The following is a 21,663-nucleotide window of genomic DNA, read 5'->3' on the forward strand; positions in this document are numbered from 1 at the left end:
GCATCGGAGGGCTGCACTGCAGGCTATCCGAGTTCTTAATTCCATTGTGGACGGAAAATATCTGCAGAGAACTAACTGTATTTCCAAAAGAAGAACTAATTGGCAAAGAGTCTGGAAAAGGTTGTACAACTCGTATGCGTCATGCTTGTGGCGTGATATGCCATAATGCAATTTGACTTAAATTCTAACGTTATTACAGCATTCTGATTTTCATAAGACGAATGACTGATGTCAAATATCGAAATTTACGAAAGCGTAGCTTATAGCTTGCAATATACTACATTATTGCGTTTGGGTAAAGATGTAGTACCTGATCATGTCTGAAAAAAATTAAATCATAAATTCTTGCGAAGAGTTACGCAAAAAATCTCGCAAATAACGGGAGAAGGAACCTCAGCCAATATTAGAAAATGGAGTCGGAAAAAAGACTGAACTAAGAAGATGAAAAAAATGCTCGTGTGCTTTTCCCTTCACATTTTAAAAAACAGCCATAAAGCTACCGTTATCCTCATAGATCCAAAAAGTAGGTACCCTTTCTTCTCGTGTTTATTTAAGTGGAGGAGAAATAAGTACGTGACATTGCTCAGGAAGCAATAACGAAGCGAAGTCAATAAAAACTCGATGTACGCAAATAAAAAACGAGTAAATGTGATGTTCGGAGGGGGATTCCATATCTTCTGTCGCCAATAATCCATGACCGAGAGAGTTTTGTTGGTTCAGGAATTGCTGCATGGCGCTGATGCCAGGGACAGCATTCATCGAATCCGATGCATCAATTCCAAATTTTTTCACCAGAGCAGCAACATAAAACAGTTTTCACTCCAGCGGCATAATCCTCCAGCAAGAAGAGGAAATCACAAGAAAATAATCAAAAAGGAATCTTCAATTCTTATGTGCCGTTGAAGTGCTCCCTCCACAAGTGAAGAACTTAGTCCGAGTATTTTCAAAGCGCATCGTAATTGGGAAATAAGTCAATTTGGAAATCCTTCAGAAAAACAAATATTCAATATCATTCCTTACAAATCGCATCCATTGACCCGTTGGCAAGAGCATTGAAACGGATGTGCTGCCGCGGTCACTCTCAGGACGACCAAAAAGAATGAAAACTTAGGAGTTGACTTGCAGCTTCGAAAGATGAGGGTCTTAACCGCATGGATTAGCCCATTGATTTGTGACAAATTTAGCAGGATTAAGTCCAGAAATAATGGATCAAAGGTTTTATAATAAAAATAACAAAACATCCGAGAAATGATAAGGGGGACACGCTTTATTTACAAATACACTAGTTACAATGTAAATCATCAAAATTTCCAAATAGGTACATTTTTTCTATGAATAAATGCACTCAGAAGATACTGAAAAGGAGTACTTTTGGCAATTTAAAATTCAGCTATCGTGCCCTGAGGAATCACGCTAACTGCATTTTTTATGAAGCATTCACAGGAAAGATAAATTCAACTTTAGCTTATTTTTGGCAGTAAATCAAGCCCAAATCTCTCTCTCTCTCTCTCTCTCTCTAGGTGGGAAGTGTGACTGCGTGGATATGAACCGTGTCACCAGGAAACAGGCGCGCGCAGGTGATTGGGTCGTGAGAGAAATACCGCGCCCCGCCCTTCTCCTCCTTCCCGCCATCCTCCGCCTCCTCCTTTCTCACGCCCCGCGGTATGGTGGGTAGGTGTGTAGGGTCTTCCTCTCCCCTGCGTGACCAACGGGTTAAAAGGTGTCCTGAAGGAAGCCGCTCCCTCATCGGCGCGACCCGGCGACTATCCCCAGATTTTTCGGGGGGGGGGGGGGAGGATCGGAGAGGGGGTGGGAGGGAGTGTGTGCGTGGGCGATTGGAATGATGGGGAGACGAGGGTCCCCGGGGAGGAGGGAGGGGAGAGTGGTTGGCGGAGGAGAGAATAGGATGGTCGAGGGAGAGAGTGAGTTTATCTCTTGATGTGGCGTGGACTTGAATGGTAATTGTGTCGAGGGCCCTCCTCGATGAAGAAGAAACCCCCCCCCCAACCCCCCACTGCCCTCTCTCCCTACCCGCCACCACGTGGACTCTCGCGGCTCCGGCGAGCTCGTCCCCGTTTCAGTAGTCGGTCGTGGTGCGGACGTACTCGATCCCGGAGGGCATCTTGACGGTGTCCACGCCCCCAGGGAACAGCTTCGACAGCTCTTCCTTCTTGACACTCGGCAGAATCATGACCTTATCGCCCGGCTGGAGAGCGCGGCCACATACAGAGGGAGAAACGAGAGAAATGACCCTGAAACCCGTCTCAAACAATTGAATGGCAATTGCAACCTTGGATCAGATTTGTGGATCAATTCACATTCGCCATTCCTTTATCGAAAGTTTTTTTTTCAATTTATTGGTCTATTTCATTTGTTCATTCTTGTTATCCCATACTTTACTTCCATTCTTTACCCTATGGTTTCAGACTATTCCACAAACTTGGCAAGTCTGCGCTTCGAAATTGTTGCATTTGTAATGCGCATTTGCATTAGGATGACTCCGCTAAATGTTACTGTCCCGACATCTTCCGCAATTTCTTTGAATTCATTGATTCGTTTATGTAATCCACTGACTCATTTCCCATAAATTTGTAGACCATAAACTTTCGAAAGCTATCTCCTAGAATTGAAGTTGAGCCATTGAGAGACATTTTACCGAAGTCCACATCCATTATAGGAATTAAAAATTTAGAGTTCATTAAAGAACTTGTCCAATTGACAAGGAGTAAGTGACATAAAATTTTTCTTCCAATGGAGAGGCACGAAGGAGCCTGTATGCTGGTGCAAAATATTTAATTTTAAATTCCACCAGAATCCTTAAGATGGGGGCTATTGGTAGAGTGAAAACACTTGTAAAGAATCTGGAAGTAATTGATTGGACTAAATTAGAGTACTTCTGATCGAGTTTCAAATTCTGGGTCATTTCATCCAAACTACCAAATTTTTATTTATTAGTACACCCTAAACATCATCTTTCGTCTCACAGGTACTTTTCATTGCCTTCCCATTATAAAATTCATTAAAATATGCATAATTATTAATTAATATTTAACAGGTTATATAAATAAAATTATTACTAAGATACTCTTTTTTGGTGTTTACTGTGCTTTATCTTAGTGGAGTAAGGGTACCGAGTTTGCAGGGCAAAGCCAAACATTTTAAACCAGGATGTGCATAAGAATATTATGGCGATTACTTTCCGTAAGCAGGTACAATTGCATTAATCAAAATTAAATTACAATTGCAATAATAGAGTTAACCTCAAATTCCGGTGTTACAGAACTGTAGGTAACACAGAAATATTCAGATTTGAAGTGTTAAAGGTGAAGTAAAATACACAAAATACTGTCACTCTAATTCATCCAAACTTACCTGTAACCACTCAACGTAGTATTTCTTACGAGGTATCAAAACTTAGCCAGTAGTCTTTTCGTAGCAATGTCTTCAAAACTAATTTATAAAGGACCAAATTACTTTGAATTAAACGATTGTTGAAACGCGCGCACACACACACATATTAATATATATATACATGTACGAGTGTATACATATATATAAATATATGTATATATATATATATATATATATATATATATATATATATATATATATATAATATAAGTTACTCCCTGTAGACTAATGCATGTATGTATGTGTATATATATATATATATATATATATATATATATATATATACACACACACACACGAGGGTCATCCGGAAAGTAGTACCCGTTCGTGAAATAAAGACACAAAAGTAAATATTAACAAACATAAAAAATTTTATTTGAAAGAGGATACTTTAAACTACTTCTCAACATAATCTCCAAGCAAATTAAGGCATTTGTCATAACGTGTGACAAGTTTCTGTATTCCTGCTGCATAGTCCTTCGCCGCCAGCTCATTGAGATACGCGAGGGACCCATCTTGCACAAATTTTTGCATAATGCAGATGGTGTTTAACAATTTCATGAACAATTGTTCGAGAAACATTGGGAAAATGCTCACAGATGTCATCAATTGTGACGCGCCGATCGTTCCTCACGAATTCGTCAACTGAGCTCACCAGTTGGTCTGTAATGACAGACGGTCTCTCCGAACGCTCATCGTCATGTGTGTTCCCCCTCCCCATGTTGAAGTTGCGACACCACCGCCGAACAGACGACTCGTCCATTACATTGTCTCCATACACCTCCTTTAATTGGCGATGAATATCACATGGGCGAACGTTTCTTGCATTGAGGAATTTAATCACTGCCCTCACTTCACAACTGGCGGCGTTCTCAATTTTTTTAAACATTGTAAACAATCACAGAAACAACACAGGCAATGCTAGCGTCACGCAACTTGGCTCAGAGAAGGCAGACAAGCCACTGAAGCTATCTGACCTCGTCCAGCGGCTACTCGCGTCGTCAGCACTTCATGCGGCACGAACGGGTACTACTTTCCGGATGACCCTCGTATATACATACATACACATGCATTATTATATATGTATGTATATACATATACATTTATATAAGATAATATAAATGCATAAAAAAAGGAAATGAGTAATGAATCGTCGAGAGCATTTCACTATTTTACAGCCAAAGAAATGAACACGTGTATTGGGTTACCATTAATGAGATCGTAAGTGCAATGATCAATCGTATACACGTATTATATCTAAGATTATCTATTCCAAAAGTTAATGCCTAATTTGAAAATTTTAAAGCATTACTCTTTGCTTTCAGGTTTCTTTCATTGATTCGTTTGCGCGAAATTATTTTAATCGAAGGTCAAACGTATTTATGTATTCTAATCAGGGAAGAACACATTTCTGAGATGCTACGCTTTAGCAGTTTGCCTTCCGTTCGGATATGTCGTTCTACGTCGATTGTCTTATTCATCTTAACTTCGATCCCCTATTGCCATTCCGAAACCGATTCCCTTCAACTTATTCCGTGGAATCTACGGACGTGTTCGTGGATAAGAGCCCATTGTAGCGAATCAAGAGTTGGGGCGGCCTTGGAAATGTGCCAAGTGAAGTTGTTTTGTGTAAGTAGATAAAGTTTGCTTACACATTATGGTATATGTTGAGTAATTTATTTTTCACTCACCGTCCAATTAGCAGGTGTCGCCACCTGCTTCTTCGCCGTTAGCTGCAAGGAGTCAATGACGCGAAGGATTTCACTGTGAAGGAATAGGAAAAAAGAAAAGTTTAATATTTATTCCCAGGTTACTCACAAATGTTGCATCGACTTAATTGTAGACCATCATGAACCTTGAAGAAATACCATTATGAGATAAATTCAATGAAGTAACGAAATTACCTCATGGGATTCTTTGGCGTTCTGCCAGGTAACACGTCATTTAAAATGGGAGACATTTAAAGTAAATAGAAAGGGCACCTTTAGGGCCATCGTTAACTTAAAACTATTGATATTTGTTCGATTTGTTGACTATTTCATGGATATTTAAAATTCCGGTAGACTTTTCGCAGCCAAGAGCGTCTGAAATTAAGTTCAACCATAAATTTCAGCGATCATTTTTCTTTAACCAAGCAAACAAGTCACTCCTCAGCTACCCGAAAATAAACGAATCTCCGTGTATGATATATTATAGTACTCATCACGAATTACGCTGCCTTGTATTCCCATCGGTTGGCAAATTTTATGATGCACTTGTATATTTCTATTTATTTATCGCTCCTATGGTAAAAATATTTATCAAGATATGTTTAACCTGTAAAGATCACTCAATTCAATTTATTATGATAAAAATCTCGCAACGGAGAAATGAAATACCAGATGGGGAGATAGCCATCTGGTTCTTTAGCAACAAAATTTGGAACAATCTTTGCATAAAAATTTGGCTAGATGCATCAGAAAAATTGAGAATATGTAACATGCGTAAGTTTTTTCTTTGAGAAATTTTAAGCTAAACTTTTTGAATACCACCTATTATGAAAATAATTTTTTGAATAACAAAATGTACTATATTCCGTTCCTTCTGCAGTGTAACCAGTTCTCTCTCTAATCGAATAAATGAAGATTAAATGTCGAAGGAAAATTTTTTTAGCCGATAACTGTCATAAGCATTTATTTGAAACTTGTAAAGATGATCAATAAGAGAGGTAAAGTGAGGCTAACTTTTAAATATTCCATTCCCACTTGACTGTAATCTGTTAACATATCAGTAACTCGTAAGTTCGAAAGCAGAGTTGTCAGCCAAACATTTCCCGGAAACAAAATTGCCACAGCATATACACCAGTTTTTTTATTGGTTAAATGGTAGTGTGTCTCGTTGAATACATTTCATAGCCGAGGACATCCAAATCTTTATATACGCTTTAATATGAGGCATCAACATATCGAAAGGCCCACTCAATTTTTTCCCATTACTTAATTAAAGAAATCCCTGAATGATTTGTATTGCAATTCAATGCACCAATTTCAGAGTGTAAAAATCATTCGCCTTGACTGGGATCCCAGTCAAGGTGAATGATTTTGACACTCTGAAATTGTTGCATGGAATTGCTCATTAGCGGATGACTCCGTTAAAAGTTACCGTTGCGGCATCTCCCGCAGTTTCTTTGGAATTTGTATTGCAATCATTTCCAAGTTGATATCAATAGAGTTCATCGCATTCAGTAATCAATGCAAAGGAAAAAACACGATTGCTTTGGAAGACGAACGATGACGTGTTTCAATTAAAACCCAGTTTCTGTATTGCTACTGAGTACACTCGTCCATGGAGGCATAGAACTGTTTGATTATCATCATCATAGATTATCAATCGGAGTAATACAACATAGCGGTTCTCCAAGCCTCCTCTTATTTACTAATCTCTTATAATCCTTCATAGTTCCTTGCGTTGACGTCTTCCATCACCTGCTTCTCGTAATTCATCCTTGGCCGTCCTCTGTAATTCCTCCCTCTCTGTAGCTCCTTCAATTATGGCCTTCGGAACTACTAATCGCCCAAGAACGCGTCCAATCAATTCTCCTCATCCACTTGTGAGAGTCTCTCATAGTCTTCTCTCACCATCACCACTTCACTTGTTACTCGGTATTTACAAATAATTTGACCGCTCATCAAATAAAACATGAGAATACGCGTAATCCAACAATATAATTAATATTTACTCATGCAATAATTTCGTCCCAAGGTCAGGACGATTTGTATCGCAATTCAACTCATTTACATACGGTATCCACATCCAAAGAGCCGCTTCAGTTTTTACCCTTTACTTCATCAAAGGATAAGATGGATAATTTTTATTGTAATTATTTCCAAGTCGTTACCATTGGAATTCGTTTCACTTCAATAATGATTTCTAAAGGAAAAAAACGCGGTTGCTAGGAAAGAAGAATGATGGCATCCATCTCAAGATTTGGCCAATTCAGAATAATAATGTCACAAACACATAATATTTATTTGCATGTAAGAAGCATCGCAGTCTCAGAGTATCTTCAATATTGAGAAATCAGTGTCAAATAGTACTGATATCGGTTAGGAACATTGACTGTAGAGAATTGCCGTGTGCTCTAGGAGTTAAGATGAGGGTACTTCTTCCCATTTATCGAGTCGTGTAAAAACACGTTAGTTTCACAGTTTCAAAAACACGTTAGTCTCCAGCGGTATAAAAATTAAGAAATCGACACGCTACGAATCGACGAATAAAAAAGCGAATATCCCGCACGAGCTGATCTCCGTTAGCGTGACGCGGCCATTTCCTGCGATGGAATCGCTGAAATTCGAGCGACTGAATGTCATCACAATTCCGCCGTTCATTTGTTTATGCGTATCTTGAAGAGACGCGATGCAAGTAACGAGGCGATTTAACCTTAGGGTGTTTTTTTCTTCTTTAAGCGTTGGAACGGAAGTGAAGAGAAGATATTGATAGTGGATACAATGAGATGTGAAATCCAAGATATAGATTGGAAGATTAAGATAGCAGAGGAGCAGAGAAAGAGAGAGACAAGCGATAAAAAAAGGTGGCAAATCCATTGAGAAACGGGTTTAGGCGTGCATTTGTCTCCACAGGAAGTGTTGGGCAATGCGGAGCCTCTTTATTAACGTTAGACATTGCTCGGCATTACGAACGATCTTTCACAATAAAAAATAAATGTGTAAAGATTTGTTTACAGTGTATAACACTTATCGATTTTCCTGAGGACTCAATTAATGAACTACTGCAAAAAGTACCACTTCATCCATTGAGAAATGAAATACGGTGGCAGTCCTGAAATCGAGTATCCCTCCAGGCGAAATCATTTCCTATAAAAAAAATCACGCAACACATTTTAAGACAGATAATAGTGACTATATCGGTTTTAGAGTAGAAAGTAATTAGAACTCCCAGACTTGCCGAGACACCACGAATAATTGCAGTACACCGATAATCTTTGACTGTGATGCGCAAGTCAATGGTACAACCATGTAAAAATTGCATTTACAATGATGGGAGACATCCCGAGTAACGATCGAAACTATTCAATCACGTATCAACAAAAGCTGAAGCTCTGGGACAATTATGGATTTCCATACGAAAAGTATATCCGAGAAATCCCGAGGCTTTTATCCAAGAGAAGGCAACACAAATAGTAAAACGTGCCTTAAGGGTTGTCGCTCCAATGATACTGATCGAAATATAACTAAAACTTGATTTTCCGCGGAAGCCTAGCCGGACATCCGATATACCCTTGATGATAAATATTTGCCCTTTTTTCCAGGAATATGCCCTCTCATTTTGGTGATTAGAGCATCCTATTCTAGCCCATTTCAGAGCTAATTGTCACGCTACGCCATATTTTGAAATAACTATATAAATAAATTTATATTAACCTCTACTCCCATTGTGCGATCACCTTCCAACTTGAAAACAAAATTAGTTCTAAGGTCCAGTAATTCGGTATCACGTCGTTTCTTTTACATTCTCTGAAATGACTTCTTCCTTGGTGTCCTTTACGAGCAATTATCATCAGTATACTCCAAACAAGATTTCGCAACTGTTCTGAAATAACTCCAAATTTCTTAGGAAAAAATAATTTATGGGTGAATTTCCATGCTTCTTCATCCTTAACGACTAGCCCCCGACGCTGAGTTAGCTGTGAAATGTTATCGCTAATGGCCAAAACAATCTTATTTTTAAATACTTGAACGAGGATTGATGGTCGTGATACGATGAACAGCGAGTGAGACGAGGCAGACATAATGAAATGAAATCGCCCGTAGATGTCCCTGTCGCGGATGGCCGGGGATCCAATTCGAGGAACCCGCGGATATTGTGTTATCCCTTTATCACGCCCGAACTCCTCCTCGCCGCGGCGACTGCTGCTGCGGGGGTAACATTATCTGATAAGCGTCCGCACATGTCGCAAGTCCGCTTGGATGAATGGACCACGCGAGCGGAGGGCAACCGGATGCTAAATCAATGTTCCCTTCCGCGGCAGTTTGCTCGGAAGATGGGCCGGGGTGAGGGTGGGAAGGGGGGAAGGGATGAGGATGGAGGAGCGAGATCCGACCGAGATTATCCCCGTCATTTCTCGGATTACTTACTCCTGCGTCTCAATCCTCGAGTGGGTGAGTGTGTGGTTGTGTCTGAGTGAGTGCGAGAGAAGTTGGCGAGACGTGGCGAGGAATGAAGCAGTATTTGAGGGGCGGGGGGGTAAGGAAAGAGGTTGGAGAAGGAAACGAAGGTAAGGGGGAGGTCGTCCTCTATTGGGTCTCCACGCGATTGTTAAGTATCCTACCGCCGACGGTCGAAGCGGGAGGGAGAGAGAAACGGCCGCCCTCGATCGAAATTTATGCGACGGTGCAGCTCGCGACGCCGGTGGTTCCGTCGCTTAGGAGGCGGGCGAGCGGCACGGGAAGATGCCGTCGCCATTCGGTGCGGGGAGGACATCCGCGAGGGTGTGCGGAGTGGCTAAGTCGAGGAGGCGGGTGAAGGCGAGAGCGAGCGTCTCGGCGATTCGGGAGGGGGAGGACGACACGCGAGGGCGATTTTGAACAAAGTCGCAATTTGCGAGCACGAGAAACTGGCCATTCGAAAGGTCACCTTCCCCTTAAGCGAGTGGAATGGCTCCGTGATAAGGCAATAAAGATGTTGCCTTATTTCTCTCGAGCACGACAGGTTAAGATATTCGGTTCGCGCGGCATCGAGGAGTTTCCCGGGAGATTGGATGTCTGTGGGGGAGCACACACCGGTGCACGCACGCCTGGACCCTATTTTCCAGTTACGGAGGGTGATCTCGGGACGCTTCATCCCATTCAGTTAGCCGAGGGTCGGCAGCCGAGGGTCAAGTTAATGCGTAATTCCTTTTTCTAAGTCGAGCCTCGTTTTCGAAGTCAAGGAATTCTATCAGACAAGGGAGGGACCCATTTTTGAAGTCAATGAATTTTTTTCGATAACCCGCTCAAACTAAAAGAATAGGTCGTGAACTACTCTTGCTACTGACTCAAAGATCTATATCTGTTCTTTCTCTCTCCCTCCCTCTCAGGAAGACCTTGCTTCCGATATCAATAAATTCAATCAGAAAGAGGAGGAAACATAAAAATAGACAATGAATGGTTTTGATAACCAGAACTACAGATATCTAGAGCTACAATTACAGTGGTATATAATTGGTACCGACTCAAGATGCAAAAAAAATGTCGTTAATTTAAAAGGTGAGATAATGTCCAAATACATATTTATATCACCGGGCGCTATAAAAGTGGTAATAAGTTTTAATCCACCACGATATCAGATAAAATGATTAAACTTCATACGCGCAAAGATTTACGGTTATCGTAGTAAAGGTAAATTTCTTTCCAGTAATTTGGCCACATGTAAAAGTCTTGGAGCAATTTATTTTACATTAAATGTCACAGTATCTTATAGTTCAAAGCTCGTCGAAAATATTTTTTTTTATTTCGAGCTTTGCCTTTCAAACAAATCTCGTTCTTATTTCATTCGCAGTGATGGAGAAAGTTCACTCATTTTATGTAAATAAGGGATTCACACAATTGAGAACAAATTTTATGTACATATATGTCAGTTCTTGTTAGCTATCGATCGCATAAGACGAAGTCAGTGAAGTTCAAAGGGCGGAAGATTAGTTTGTCCCTGGTCATCATAGTCAAAATATTTAGAATTGAAATGAGTCTTAATATGAATGAATATTTTAAAAATTATTTTCTCTTCAATACGTAAAAGTAACGGCTAAATTACATCCCAGTGCTTAAAATATTACGACTTAAAATATTTCAATTTAATTGAAGTCAATTTAATATTTTCCTTTCTATTTTACGTTCTAACATCCTGATTTTCGATGCAACAGGAAAACATGCCTGTATTCCTTGAGAGATGTATTCTTGAATTCAATATGTAAGTATATCCTTACTTATATATCAACTTTAAAATCTTTGTAAAAACTTCCGCAGAAAGTTGTTGATGATTTTTTGATTTAATTTACTAATAATGTTTAATAAAATACAATAGTTTCTCCAACATTATATTCGGCATCTTCAGTTGTATTAGCCTAAAGGAATGCCGGCGGCCGTGCTTTTTATAAACATTATAAGGGGTTTAAATCCCAAATAGAAATAAATTAAAATCTTAGAGTGTGTTTGTTTGTTTCGTTCTCAAGCCAAAACTAATGCTGGAATTGAATTGTAATTTGCTAAAGGAAACTAAACAAGGACTCCTTGTAGACACTTCTTCTTCTTCAGCACCTATTACTCGTTTAAGCTTGAGTTACTGGCCCGAGTTCAAGTCATAAACGTTTATACTCGTATTTTTCAATCATGCGTTTAATGGGAAAACTAAAATTTTCTGTACAAACATTTTCTTTCGATCATTAAAATATGGAATAATGTATCTTCAAGCAGGGGTCTCAGATGAAAATTCAGATAATATATACCACCTTTTACTCTTGTTTATCTATTTTCGTACCTAACTCGAATATTGGAAAATATTTCAATTGAGTGTGTATTTTAACGATTTTCATTTACTTTCTCGAGCTTTGTCTCTATGGACAATCAACGCTCTGCAAATTAACCCGTATTGGCATTGAAACTAATATCTTTGAAGTTTTTAAACTATTGTTGTTGTAAATTAATAGGGATCTTCCATGTTTTGATGATTTCTAAACGTTTAACAGATCTATTTCCAAATGTTGGGTCTAGGCAATCCCTTTCCCATAGTAATATGCATACAGATCGTTTAAAGATATAATACTCATGTGCAAAAGAAATGAAAAATAAATTTTTATTAGGGTAAATAGTGATATAACACCTAATATTGGTATATAATTGGCACGCTCTGATGTGTGAAGAGAAATATGGAATTGCAGAAGACAAATGTGAGATAGAAGAAAATTTTGAAATTGACAAAACGAAAGTCGTTGAGTGAAATGCAATTATTCATAAACAATGAAAAAGGTAAACAGTGGTACATGCTGATTTTTATAAATCCATTGTTTGAATAAAAAATGTTTAAGATTATGAAAAATAGAGGGCAAGAAGACGATTATAATATACTTGGAATTAAGCAATGGATTGGGTCGAAAAATCAATTTGGTAATTGAAATTAGGTTGAAAGATAAATGCACGGAGAGAAAGAAATTTCATTGACTAGAAAATTTCGCATTCAATTTTATAATTAATATATTTGTTATGGGGTTTACGAAAGAAAAATAATACCAGCCATTAGAATAAAAACTATAATTAATTAACTGTACTTCTGTATGCGAAGTTTGTTCAGTAGAAAGTGGAAATATTTTAAAATAAATAAAAATTTCAAGCATTTTTATTTATTTTTTTATTTATTAACACGTTTCATTGATTTTAATCGGGTATTGTTTCAGCGGTAACCATTGAAAGTTGAATCGTTCATCTCGGCTACGGGCAACGAAAGAGGAAATAATACGCTGCATTTGAAATACTGTCTTCGCCGGAACCCTCGTCAGCAGAGACCGGTGTAATGGTATCGGAGGCTCGTATTTAGGACAGGGAGAGAGAACGAGGAAACAGTGCATGGTAGAACAGTGAATGACTTCTTCTCGCGTATCCCAGCGGGTAGGGAACTCTTTCTCCCCAGACATCTCAGAAGATATACCACAACTTTCATCACCATGCCATGCCCTATATACGTCGAGTAGAAAGTGAATTGCACAAATTTTTTTTTTTGGATCTTTGAATATTTGACAATGGAAAATTTAAAAATTTGAAATGAGAAATAGCTGTGGCCGAGATTTCTTGAAACTCCATAATGGTAATATAGAGGCTAACAATATGCAGAATTCCGTTCCACAGAAAATATATTTAGTCTCCAACTAGACACCCTACGCTGCAACACGTTCAAGAAGGAGCCTCATGATACAACAAAGTAATGAGACTAGTTGAAGAATAAATAATTTTTCTGTGGAACGAAATGTGCGGATATTGGGTTACTTCTCCATCATCTTAAAAATGCTGTGCCACTATATGGTCATAATCTGTTTTCGATTGAAAATTGTAGTAGAGTGAATGGATTATAATTTATAACATCCCCGTTAAATATTAAAGGGTATTTCATCAGGTAAATAATGTATAATTATCCACGATGAACGTCAGCACTAGATTATCGCCAACTAGGAAGCGATGAGCGAGTTTCCGCAATTATAAGGAAACATTGAGGTTCCCCTCTAATATTGACTTATCAGGCTTAATATAATTAGTGAACTACAAAAGTCGCAGCCTTGAAATGTTTCCGTTGGAAGCCACAACGAATTTCTAGCTTCTATGGTTTCCAATCGGCTAAATGCGCAACACGGAAATCCGTGATAAATGTAAGACTACCTCATAATCACGTGACACAAGAGATAGTAGAACATGTAATTGATACCTGTGATGAAAACTTGTGCTTCGTTCATATGTGTCGTAGATTTTATTTCAGCTGAATACTTTCCCAAAACTCAAATATGTCCAAATAGATCAATGAAACAATTATATTATGGAGCAGTGGTGACTTCACTTTAGACCTTACCGATATATATTTTCGTACATTATAAATAAAGAATCACACTCTTAATTAATATTTAATTAACAAAAAATAGATATTAAAAGTTATCATCCCCATTGTACTACAGTATGCGTGATAATACCAATAGAATTCGATAGATTAAGAGTAGAACGGATAGATTTAACATGTAATTTTTTCCACGAACGATAAAAGATCAGAATAACGTTGTCCGACCGCGCTAGGGGGAAAAGTATTTTGGGTCATAAGTAGTCTGCTGTGTATTCACCCTAGTCACACACCATACCAGTGGCTTCCAGGGTACTAAAAAATATTAAATAGACCGAAAATAAAGTTCTCATATTTTTTCCTAAAACCTTACTGCTGCTTTTACGCAGCAATTGCATTCCAAAGAAGAACAAGAGGGAAGTTACTGGTATTAGGAACGGTGTGTAGAATAGCTAAGCTATTCCTCTTTAGAGTCCCACATGCCTGTTACACAGCAGTGTGTGTATTCACTTATTCAGCAGAAATTCATTCGCTCTCATTCCCATGACTAAGCGTCATAAATAAGTGGCTCTGTCTCTATATCGATAACAAACTGTCGTATTGCTAAAAAATTTTGAATACTTTGCTGTGTTCATCAACGGAAAGACGTGTTGCTGTAATTCGCACGAACTCTTGATTCGAAGGTTTTCTGAGTCAAAGCCTCACCCTCGTAGCGACAACTCCTGTCCTCTAGTGAGGTATTTCATGAACTAAATGCGGAGGCGGTTCTCGTTCGCGATTCCATTTTGCACGCGGTGTTTTTGACAATTTTACTCCCATAAAAAAACGGTTCTAGAAGAAAAACGCTTAATCAAAACTTTTAACACTGCCAAATTTTTATTATCGAGTTTTTTTCTGAAACTGTTTCAAACCCCTTGATGAGGGTTTCCTGGAAAATCTCTAATCACCCAAGTTAGAATCATTCAATCTTGTTCCAGAATCAATTTCATTGTTTTCAGCATGTCCAAATGCAGACGCTCAGTTGAGTTTTCTATCAATTAAAATAATTCACCATTGATAGAATTCATTGATAAAAATTATATCTTTAAAGCTAATTAGAGAAATATCAGTAGCCTATACATTTCGTGCTAACGTATTCAGGCTATTAAACATAGGCTATGATCAAATAGACACATTTTCCATAGAGTTAGGAAATATAACGTTTAATTTTTATTGAATACTTGATCAAATGCAAACATCAATTCCATAATTTGCCTTAGGTCACTACTGCTTTATTAATGTCCCACAGGAGATGTAAAGAAGTAGAAGAAAAAGTATGAGACCGCCATACTTTATATTCCAATTTTCCCGTCAGTTCCTTAATCTAAATAGAAAACTCTATTTCTACATAACTCTCTATATTGCCTTTGTAAATTTTATTCTTAAACAAACTGCATCCGTTTAAATTCTTCATTCACGATCTACTAACATGTACACGCATAATATATCATTAATACAGCCAATATATTTTAGAAGTAATATATCTTCAAAGTTTTACAGGGTAAAACCAGTTAATACCAATCATAATTATATAATTATACATGGAATAATGCGACTGCTTATGTCATTTACGATTTCGAAGACAGGCGCACAATAATACAACACTACGTAGAGGTAAAAAGAGACGTTTCAGGCGTGATATGGTGGAATATCATGATTAATTAAAAATAGCAATTTACCACAAAAATAAAATTTAATGCGACCGGTTTCAATGTTACTACATCATCATCAGGTTACTACATAATTTACCTGATGATGATGTAGTAACATTGAAACCAGACGCATTAAATTTTATTTTTGTGGAAAATTGCTATTTTTAATTAACTACGTAGAGGTCGCGAGAAGTAATATTTTTAAAACGCACAGCAATGGGGTTATTCATTAAATATTAACCCTTTCCTTTACTGAAGTGCTATCGATATATAATACATAAAACATACTTGACTATTTTGAACCTGAAAACCCACATGTCTCTTTTCTCACACACGTCCAGTCCTCTCCATGATTATATTTACACCTACCCCCGTATTCCTTAAGACTTAAGAACTTCGAATAAATGTTGTCGATTGAAGGTACAACTGACCATCGGTCTTTCAAGTGGGATTTAGTGCGAAAGTAACTGGGATTAATGATAAGTCGTTTAATCGCGTACATTTCTAACGTATTACATGTTGTATCATATGTGCTAACCCCTCCCTCATGTTTAACTTACGATTTCCGAAGTAAATTTCTTTTCCTACTTCCCTTTCGCGGGTGACGAAATGTATGGATAGTCTCTCACCACCAACGGAAGCAGCCTTATCTTAAGTCAAACATTTTCTTGAGGCCTCCAAGCAAACAGAGGAAATACGGCTGCATGCATGCACCCGTGGGAAGGCTCATCCCATCCCCATACCCGCCCCCGCCCACTCGATGCACTCACTCGACATTCCTTCCCGTGGAGAACGGGTAAACCATCGACAGTTTGAGCTTCCTGTCCGGTCCAACGATGTAGAGGGCCCGGACAGTGAGACCGGCCTCCGTGTCGTCCTTCTGGTCCTCGTCCAGCATGTCCAACTTGACCGCCAGCTCCCTCTTCTCGTCGGCTATAATCGGGTACGGGAATTCCCCGGGGATGTCAAGGCAGTATGACTTGATGTCCTGAGCAAACGAAAAAAAATCACGCCGTAAGTTTGAAGCACTGATAGACTAGTCGGCCTCGCGCACACCTTACCGGGACGCCCGGGGTGGGAGGGACTGGCAGTATGGACCTGCCCTCTCGTTTAAGGAAAATATCACATTTCGTATTGTTTTTAGATGGGTTCACTAAAACAACAAGCCTGCCGAATGTATCGAAAAACTATCATACACTAGGTATAACGCATTTAAGTTCTAATGCATCCAAAACGAATTTTTACAATCGAATTACGATAATTTTCGATTACCTGTGGCCACATTCTCCACGCGTGTCACTACAAGTTTGTGTGGCAGGTGGTGTTTGAACGTAAGCTAAAACTAAGTAGGTCACAACAGGAAGTTCAGGATTCATGCAAATATTGCACTTCTTTTGCTTTGAGGAACACTTAATGGTGCTTCTCCTTACTTCCGTTATGATCGTGAGCACTTGCAAGTAGAGATCGAAACACATGTTCCATGAGTCAACAAAAATTCTCCTTAAAAAGATTGTATTTATCCCATAAAGTCGTAAAATAATAAAATTTGTAAATTATTTTGCCATACAGCAAAATAGAAGATATTTTTTCATGTGTTTTTGGCTAGAGTATGAAAATGATAATTTTGCTACAGTTTTCAGGAGCAACTTCGTGAAAAATGAGCGTCTTGAAATCGAATACTTACTCTACAATGCACACGAATGGGTACATACCATGTATTAAAGATATTTCCTTCATTATTTATCATAACCTCCATCCGCCACCCACAGCTGATCCCTCTGAGTCACGTCCAGGTTGCGGTTAAGCCATCCATCCCTCCAATTAACTCTGATCTTCTATAATAAATTCATCAATTCTACCCAATTGACTATATCAAAGACCTTCTTTTAATATACTGAACAAGCAAATACAACCTGCTTGTACTTTATATTCCTTTTCATTAGTGACTTCATTAGATCTATGGCATCACACGTGCATCTTCCCGAACTGATCATCCCCAAAGTAATCATTTTCTCTTATCTCCATATTCTTATTGGCGACCTTAAGTATCACCTTAGCTGTCTGCGAAACCAACATTTTTCTAAGGTTCTCACATGCACAAAAATGTTTGTAATCTTGTTGCATCTTTTATAGCCACAGTCTTAAAACTTATGGGACACACTGTGTATGGTTGCCTTTCCTTTTTTTTTGAGATAGGAACTAATCCTGATCTTACAAAATCTTCCATTCAACTTACTCCCCCTTAAATGCTACGAATTACCTCACAGAAATTCTTCCTGCCGCGTTTTCTTAAGCCCTAAATCCAAATTCTTCTGCGGGAATATTATCTAACACTATAGCCTTATTTGATTTCAATTTTCATGTTCTTTTATCTTCCTCATAGTCAAGTATCCCTGGGAGTAAGCTATCTCCATCTACAATAATTAGGAGGAGGCTCCTTATGCCTACGTACGCTTGCTGCCCTAATATCATTACCTTTACAATAGACCTTTATTATAAAAATATATATGTATTTATATATATATATATACATTATATACCTTTTTAAAGACTAGTATGACAAGAATCTGTTTTGCTGTTTTGGTAATTTTGAGGGAATGTATTTATCACCAAAGACAAGAGTAAATGGTTTGACAGGGAGAGGTAGAGAGAAGGTGCATATGCTCAAAGAGATCCTCAAGACAAGGAATGTTAAATCAAAGGATTTGGGAATGGAAACCCTCAGTAAAAAAGAGTAGTTTTCTTCTCTTTAGCTAAAATCCAAATTCTCTCCTGCTGATTTCCGAAAGCCAACGGTGTGAAGTGAATGTACGGGTGTAATTTTCCTCTTCGGGCTTTATTCTACCATCTGGTTGTATATAGGAAAAGATTGCTTGAGAATTTTTCTCGTAGTTGTAAACCTTTTCCCTAAAACGCCAAAATTAGAATTAATTTCAACAATTTAGCGTTATTAGACATAACTCCGAGAGAGCATTTAAAAGCGGTAATACGTGTACATGAACTCATGTCGAAATCCGAAACAATTCGTTTGGTTTCCGCTAAAAGTTTACATATTCAGACGTAATTATGAGTAATTTAATACTCTCAGACTACTTATTCCGATATAATTCTGGTATCTTTTTTATTTACGCATGCCGGTAAAGACGTTCCACTATTCCATTATATCGGTATTATCGTGATTCGGTACTATATCCACCAAAGACAAATGTCTTTAAAAAATAGCGTCGCACTAGTGATATCAAGATACCTCTTCGGTCCCTGGCCTCAGCAGGTTAATTAGTAGATATGAGTTTAAAAATATGTTTTCGCTGCATTTAAATTCAAATTTATAGTTAGCCGTTCGAAATGTTCTATGAATGCAGACATTTTAAAGTGTATTTATGTATTCGCTGGATAATTTAGAGAGATATTGTATTTTTTTACAAATTAACCGAACTCGATATGTTGACAAGAGAAAATATTATTAATTCTGTTAAAGGGAGAGAGACATCGTGTTTGCGTTATATTTCAAATAATTTTGGTCAAATTTTCTTTGTTTTTCCAAATTTCAGGGTGTTCCTTCCGCTTTAATTTTCTTGTTTCATTTTTGTGCTGAGATGCCATTTTATTGAATAACTCTTCTCTATTTAAATCTATTGCCCACCCCCATAAAGCCTTCTCTCCAAGTAAGTACGTATGCCGAACGAAGGGAGCAGTGCCGCCGGCCATAAACTCTTCAAATCCTCCCACTCTGTTTCATCAATGAACTTGAGTTCATTTCTGATAGAAAAATCACCGTTACCGATAGCGAAATCTCAGCACGGCGTATTTGCACCATCTTATCGCAAATCTTAAACGGTCGAAGCTCAGGGAGAAGAAAAAAATAGATACATACTGCTCGTGTAATCACAAGAGTTAATTGATTTGTTTTCCACACTTCTGTATGATAATTATTTTTCTAAACGGGAAAATGATTTGTGAAGGATTATCTACAACTTTATTTCAAAGTGCTATGCTCCATATCGAGTTTTATCCAATCTACATCGGCATGAGTGGAAGAGGATTTAGTTGAATCCCACCCATCACTCCCCATCCATACTCTGAGAATTTCACGAAACGGTTAATTTACCCATTATGATTAACTACTTGCTATGTGCCTCAGTGTCAGAACTTTACTTCGACCAGTTCTAAGCCTTCGACGTAGTTGAACATGTTTCTCCTTTTCCCCGAGACGATGAACGCTAGCGGAATAACATCCCGATCGTCCTGTGTAGACAACTGGCAAATTGATGGTGAAAATAAAAACGATACAGCCACATTGTAAGAACGGACCATAAAGATGACCCCGGGTGAGAAGTGGCCAATTTTCCCATTCGGCATTCCAAGGCCACCAAGAAAATTAATTTGCTGTACGTTAAATGGATATTGAATATGAGTAAAACTTAATTAGTTAGGTAGAGGTAAATGATTGATTGCTCTCAGGGAATGCGCAAACGTTAACAACTATTACTAATTCTGTCGTCGAATGCCGTCTTGGTTGGCGTATTATAAATTAATATATAGTAAAAAATATTAAAGTGAAAGGGAAAGAGAATCATTTCCATTTCTCTCTGTTCTTGAACAGTCTGAAAATTTCCTCAATGATGATTTTCATTGTGATTGTAATATGTGGTACCTATCAGGTAAGAAAGAAGAGACCACGCGCCGGTAGTGTGGGCACTCACCTCATTGCGCGACGGAAATGTGGCCAGGAACCACAAAGCTGCCGATAGAAATTTTTGTTCTCTCAATTTTCACTTGTAGTTTAAAAGTTTACGAAACTACGTCCTCATTGAGAGGAAACGATGAAAAATATTTACTGCGTTTTTACTCAAATTATTGATAATGTAATATGCGCTTTAAATTGTAAGAAGTGCAAGTTAAAATTCAAATTGCCAAAATGTACGAAATCATATTTGTTTAGTGAATACATGATAAAATTTAAATTTCCTATTATAACCCTGGCGTCTCTGTCTCTTGAGATGCAGTTAATCATTTAAACTGAAGAAAAGTGTTGCTGCTTCCATTTTTCTCCTTTGTTAGTGGCACTAAATATTGGGCGTGACAGAATCGACTTCAGGCGAGCGAAACTCATACGGAACAGCATAAACATAATTACTTTGTGCACTTAAAAAATTTGGAAAAGTGATTATCAATAAGGTTTCAATTAAGCCCCATTCAGTGGAGCACCTTCAAGAAACGATTGGCTTCTACTTTGGACCTATCATCGTTGCTAAACGAATATATTAAATGCTTATATATTTATAAAGTAAGGAAGTGGTGGCCAAGGGACTAGTGCTGCAGGTTACTGGATTGACTCCCGAGAAACATCTTTGGGCAAGGTCATTTCAAATCCCCTGAGGGAACCGAATAATTGCACATGGAAAAGAACTAGCCCCTTTCGGCTTCCTATGTGAATATCACATTCTTCAGTCCTATGTCGGAGTGACTGCTAGCATTAAACTATATTCGGGTTGATTACGTAGTGTATATGGATGGATTTTAAAAGTGTTAACCCTTGATCTCTATATCCACCCTCCATTTTTCACGCATTTCAAATTCCTTCCAAACAAATTATCTAAATGACTTTAACGAGACCCCCCGCAGGCGTGCAGCATGAGTGTGTACCAAAGAAGAATAAATTATCAGTGCGTCACTTTTCTCGGAAACCACAGTCGTCATCTCTCTCGGTGAAGACTAAAAGAAGCATCTTATGAGCTCGCCATTTAACTAGAAAAGGCAAAGAGAACTAAACAGTGAGGATAACTATCAGAATGAGTATGAAGTCAAGAGGTCAAAGGAAATGAGTCGGCAGAAATATTCAGTTAAGCAAGTGTACAGACTTGAAGAATTAGAAAAATATTTTATCTCGGAAACAAGATTATCTGCGGATACGGCATGAGGCGAAGCAGAGCTGCTCTCGAATAGTCACTCTAAAAGAATTCTTTCTATCTGAAGAAACGTCCGCACACAGCAA

At 38.2% G+C, this 21,663-nt stretch overlaps 1 protein-coding gene across 1 annotated transcript in view; it reads right to left on the minus strand.

The window, feature by feature from the left end:
- Window positions 1-1,240: 1,240 nt before the first annotated feature.
- The window catches only part of LOC139692818 (peroxiredoxin-6-like), a 38,581-nt gene continuing 18,158 nt past the window's right edge, over window positions 1,241-21,663 (minus strand). The window contains exons 3-5 of the mRNA XM_071591100.1: window positions 16,439-16,656; window positions 5,103-5,175; window positions 1,241-2,206 (exon numbers count right to left, since the gene is read on the minus strand). Coding sequence (XP_071447201.1) covers window positions 2,078-2,206; window positions 5,103-5,175; window positions 16,439-16,656 — 420 coding nt within the window. The 3' untranslated portion in view covers window positions 1,241-2,077. The remainder of the gene's footprint in view (window positions 2,207-5,102; window positions 5,176-16,438; window positions 16,657-21,663) is intronic.

This window comes from Hetaerina americana, unplaced genomic scaffold (assembly GCF_022747635.1).
Source record: "Hetaerina americana unplaced genomic scaffold, ioHetAmer1.1.p SCAF_42, whole genome shotgun sequence".
NCBI classification, from domain to species: domain Eukaryota; kingdom Metazoa; phylum Arthropoda; class Insecta; order Odonata; family Calopterygidae; genus Hetaerina; species Hetaerina americana.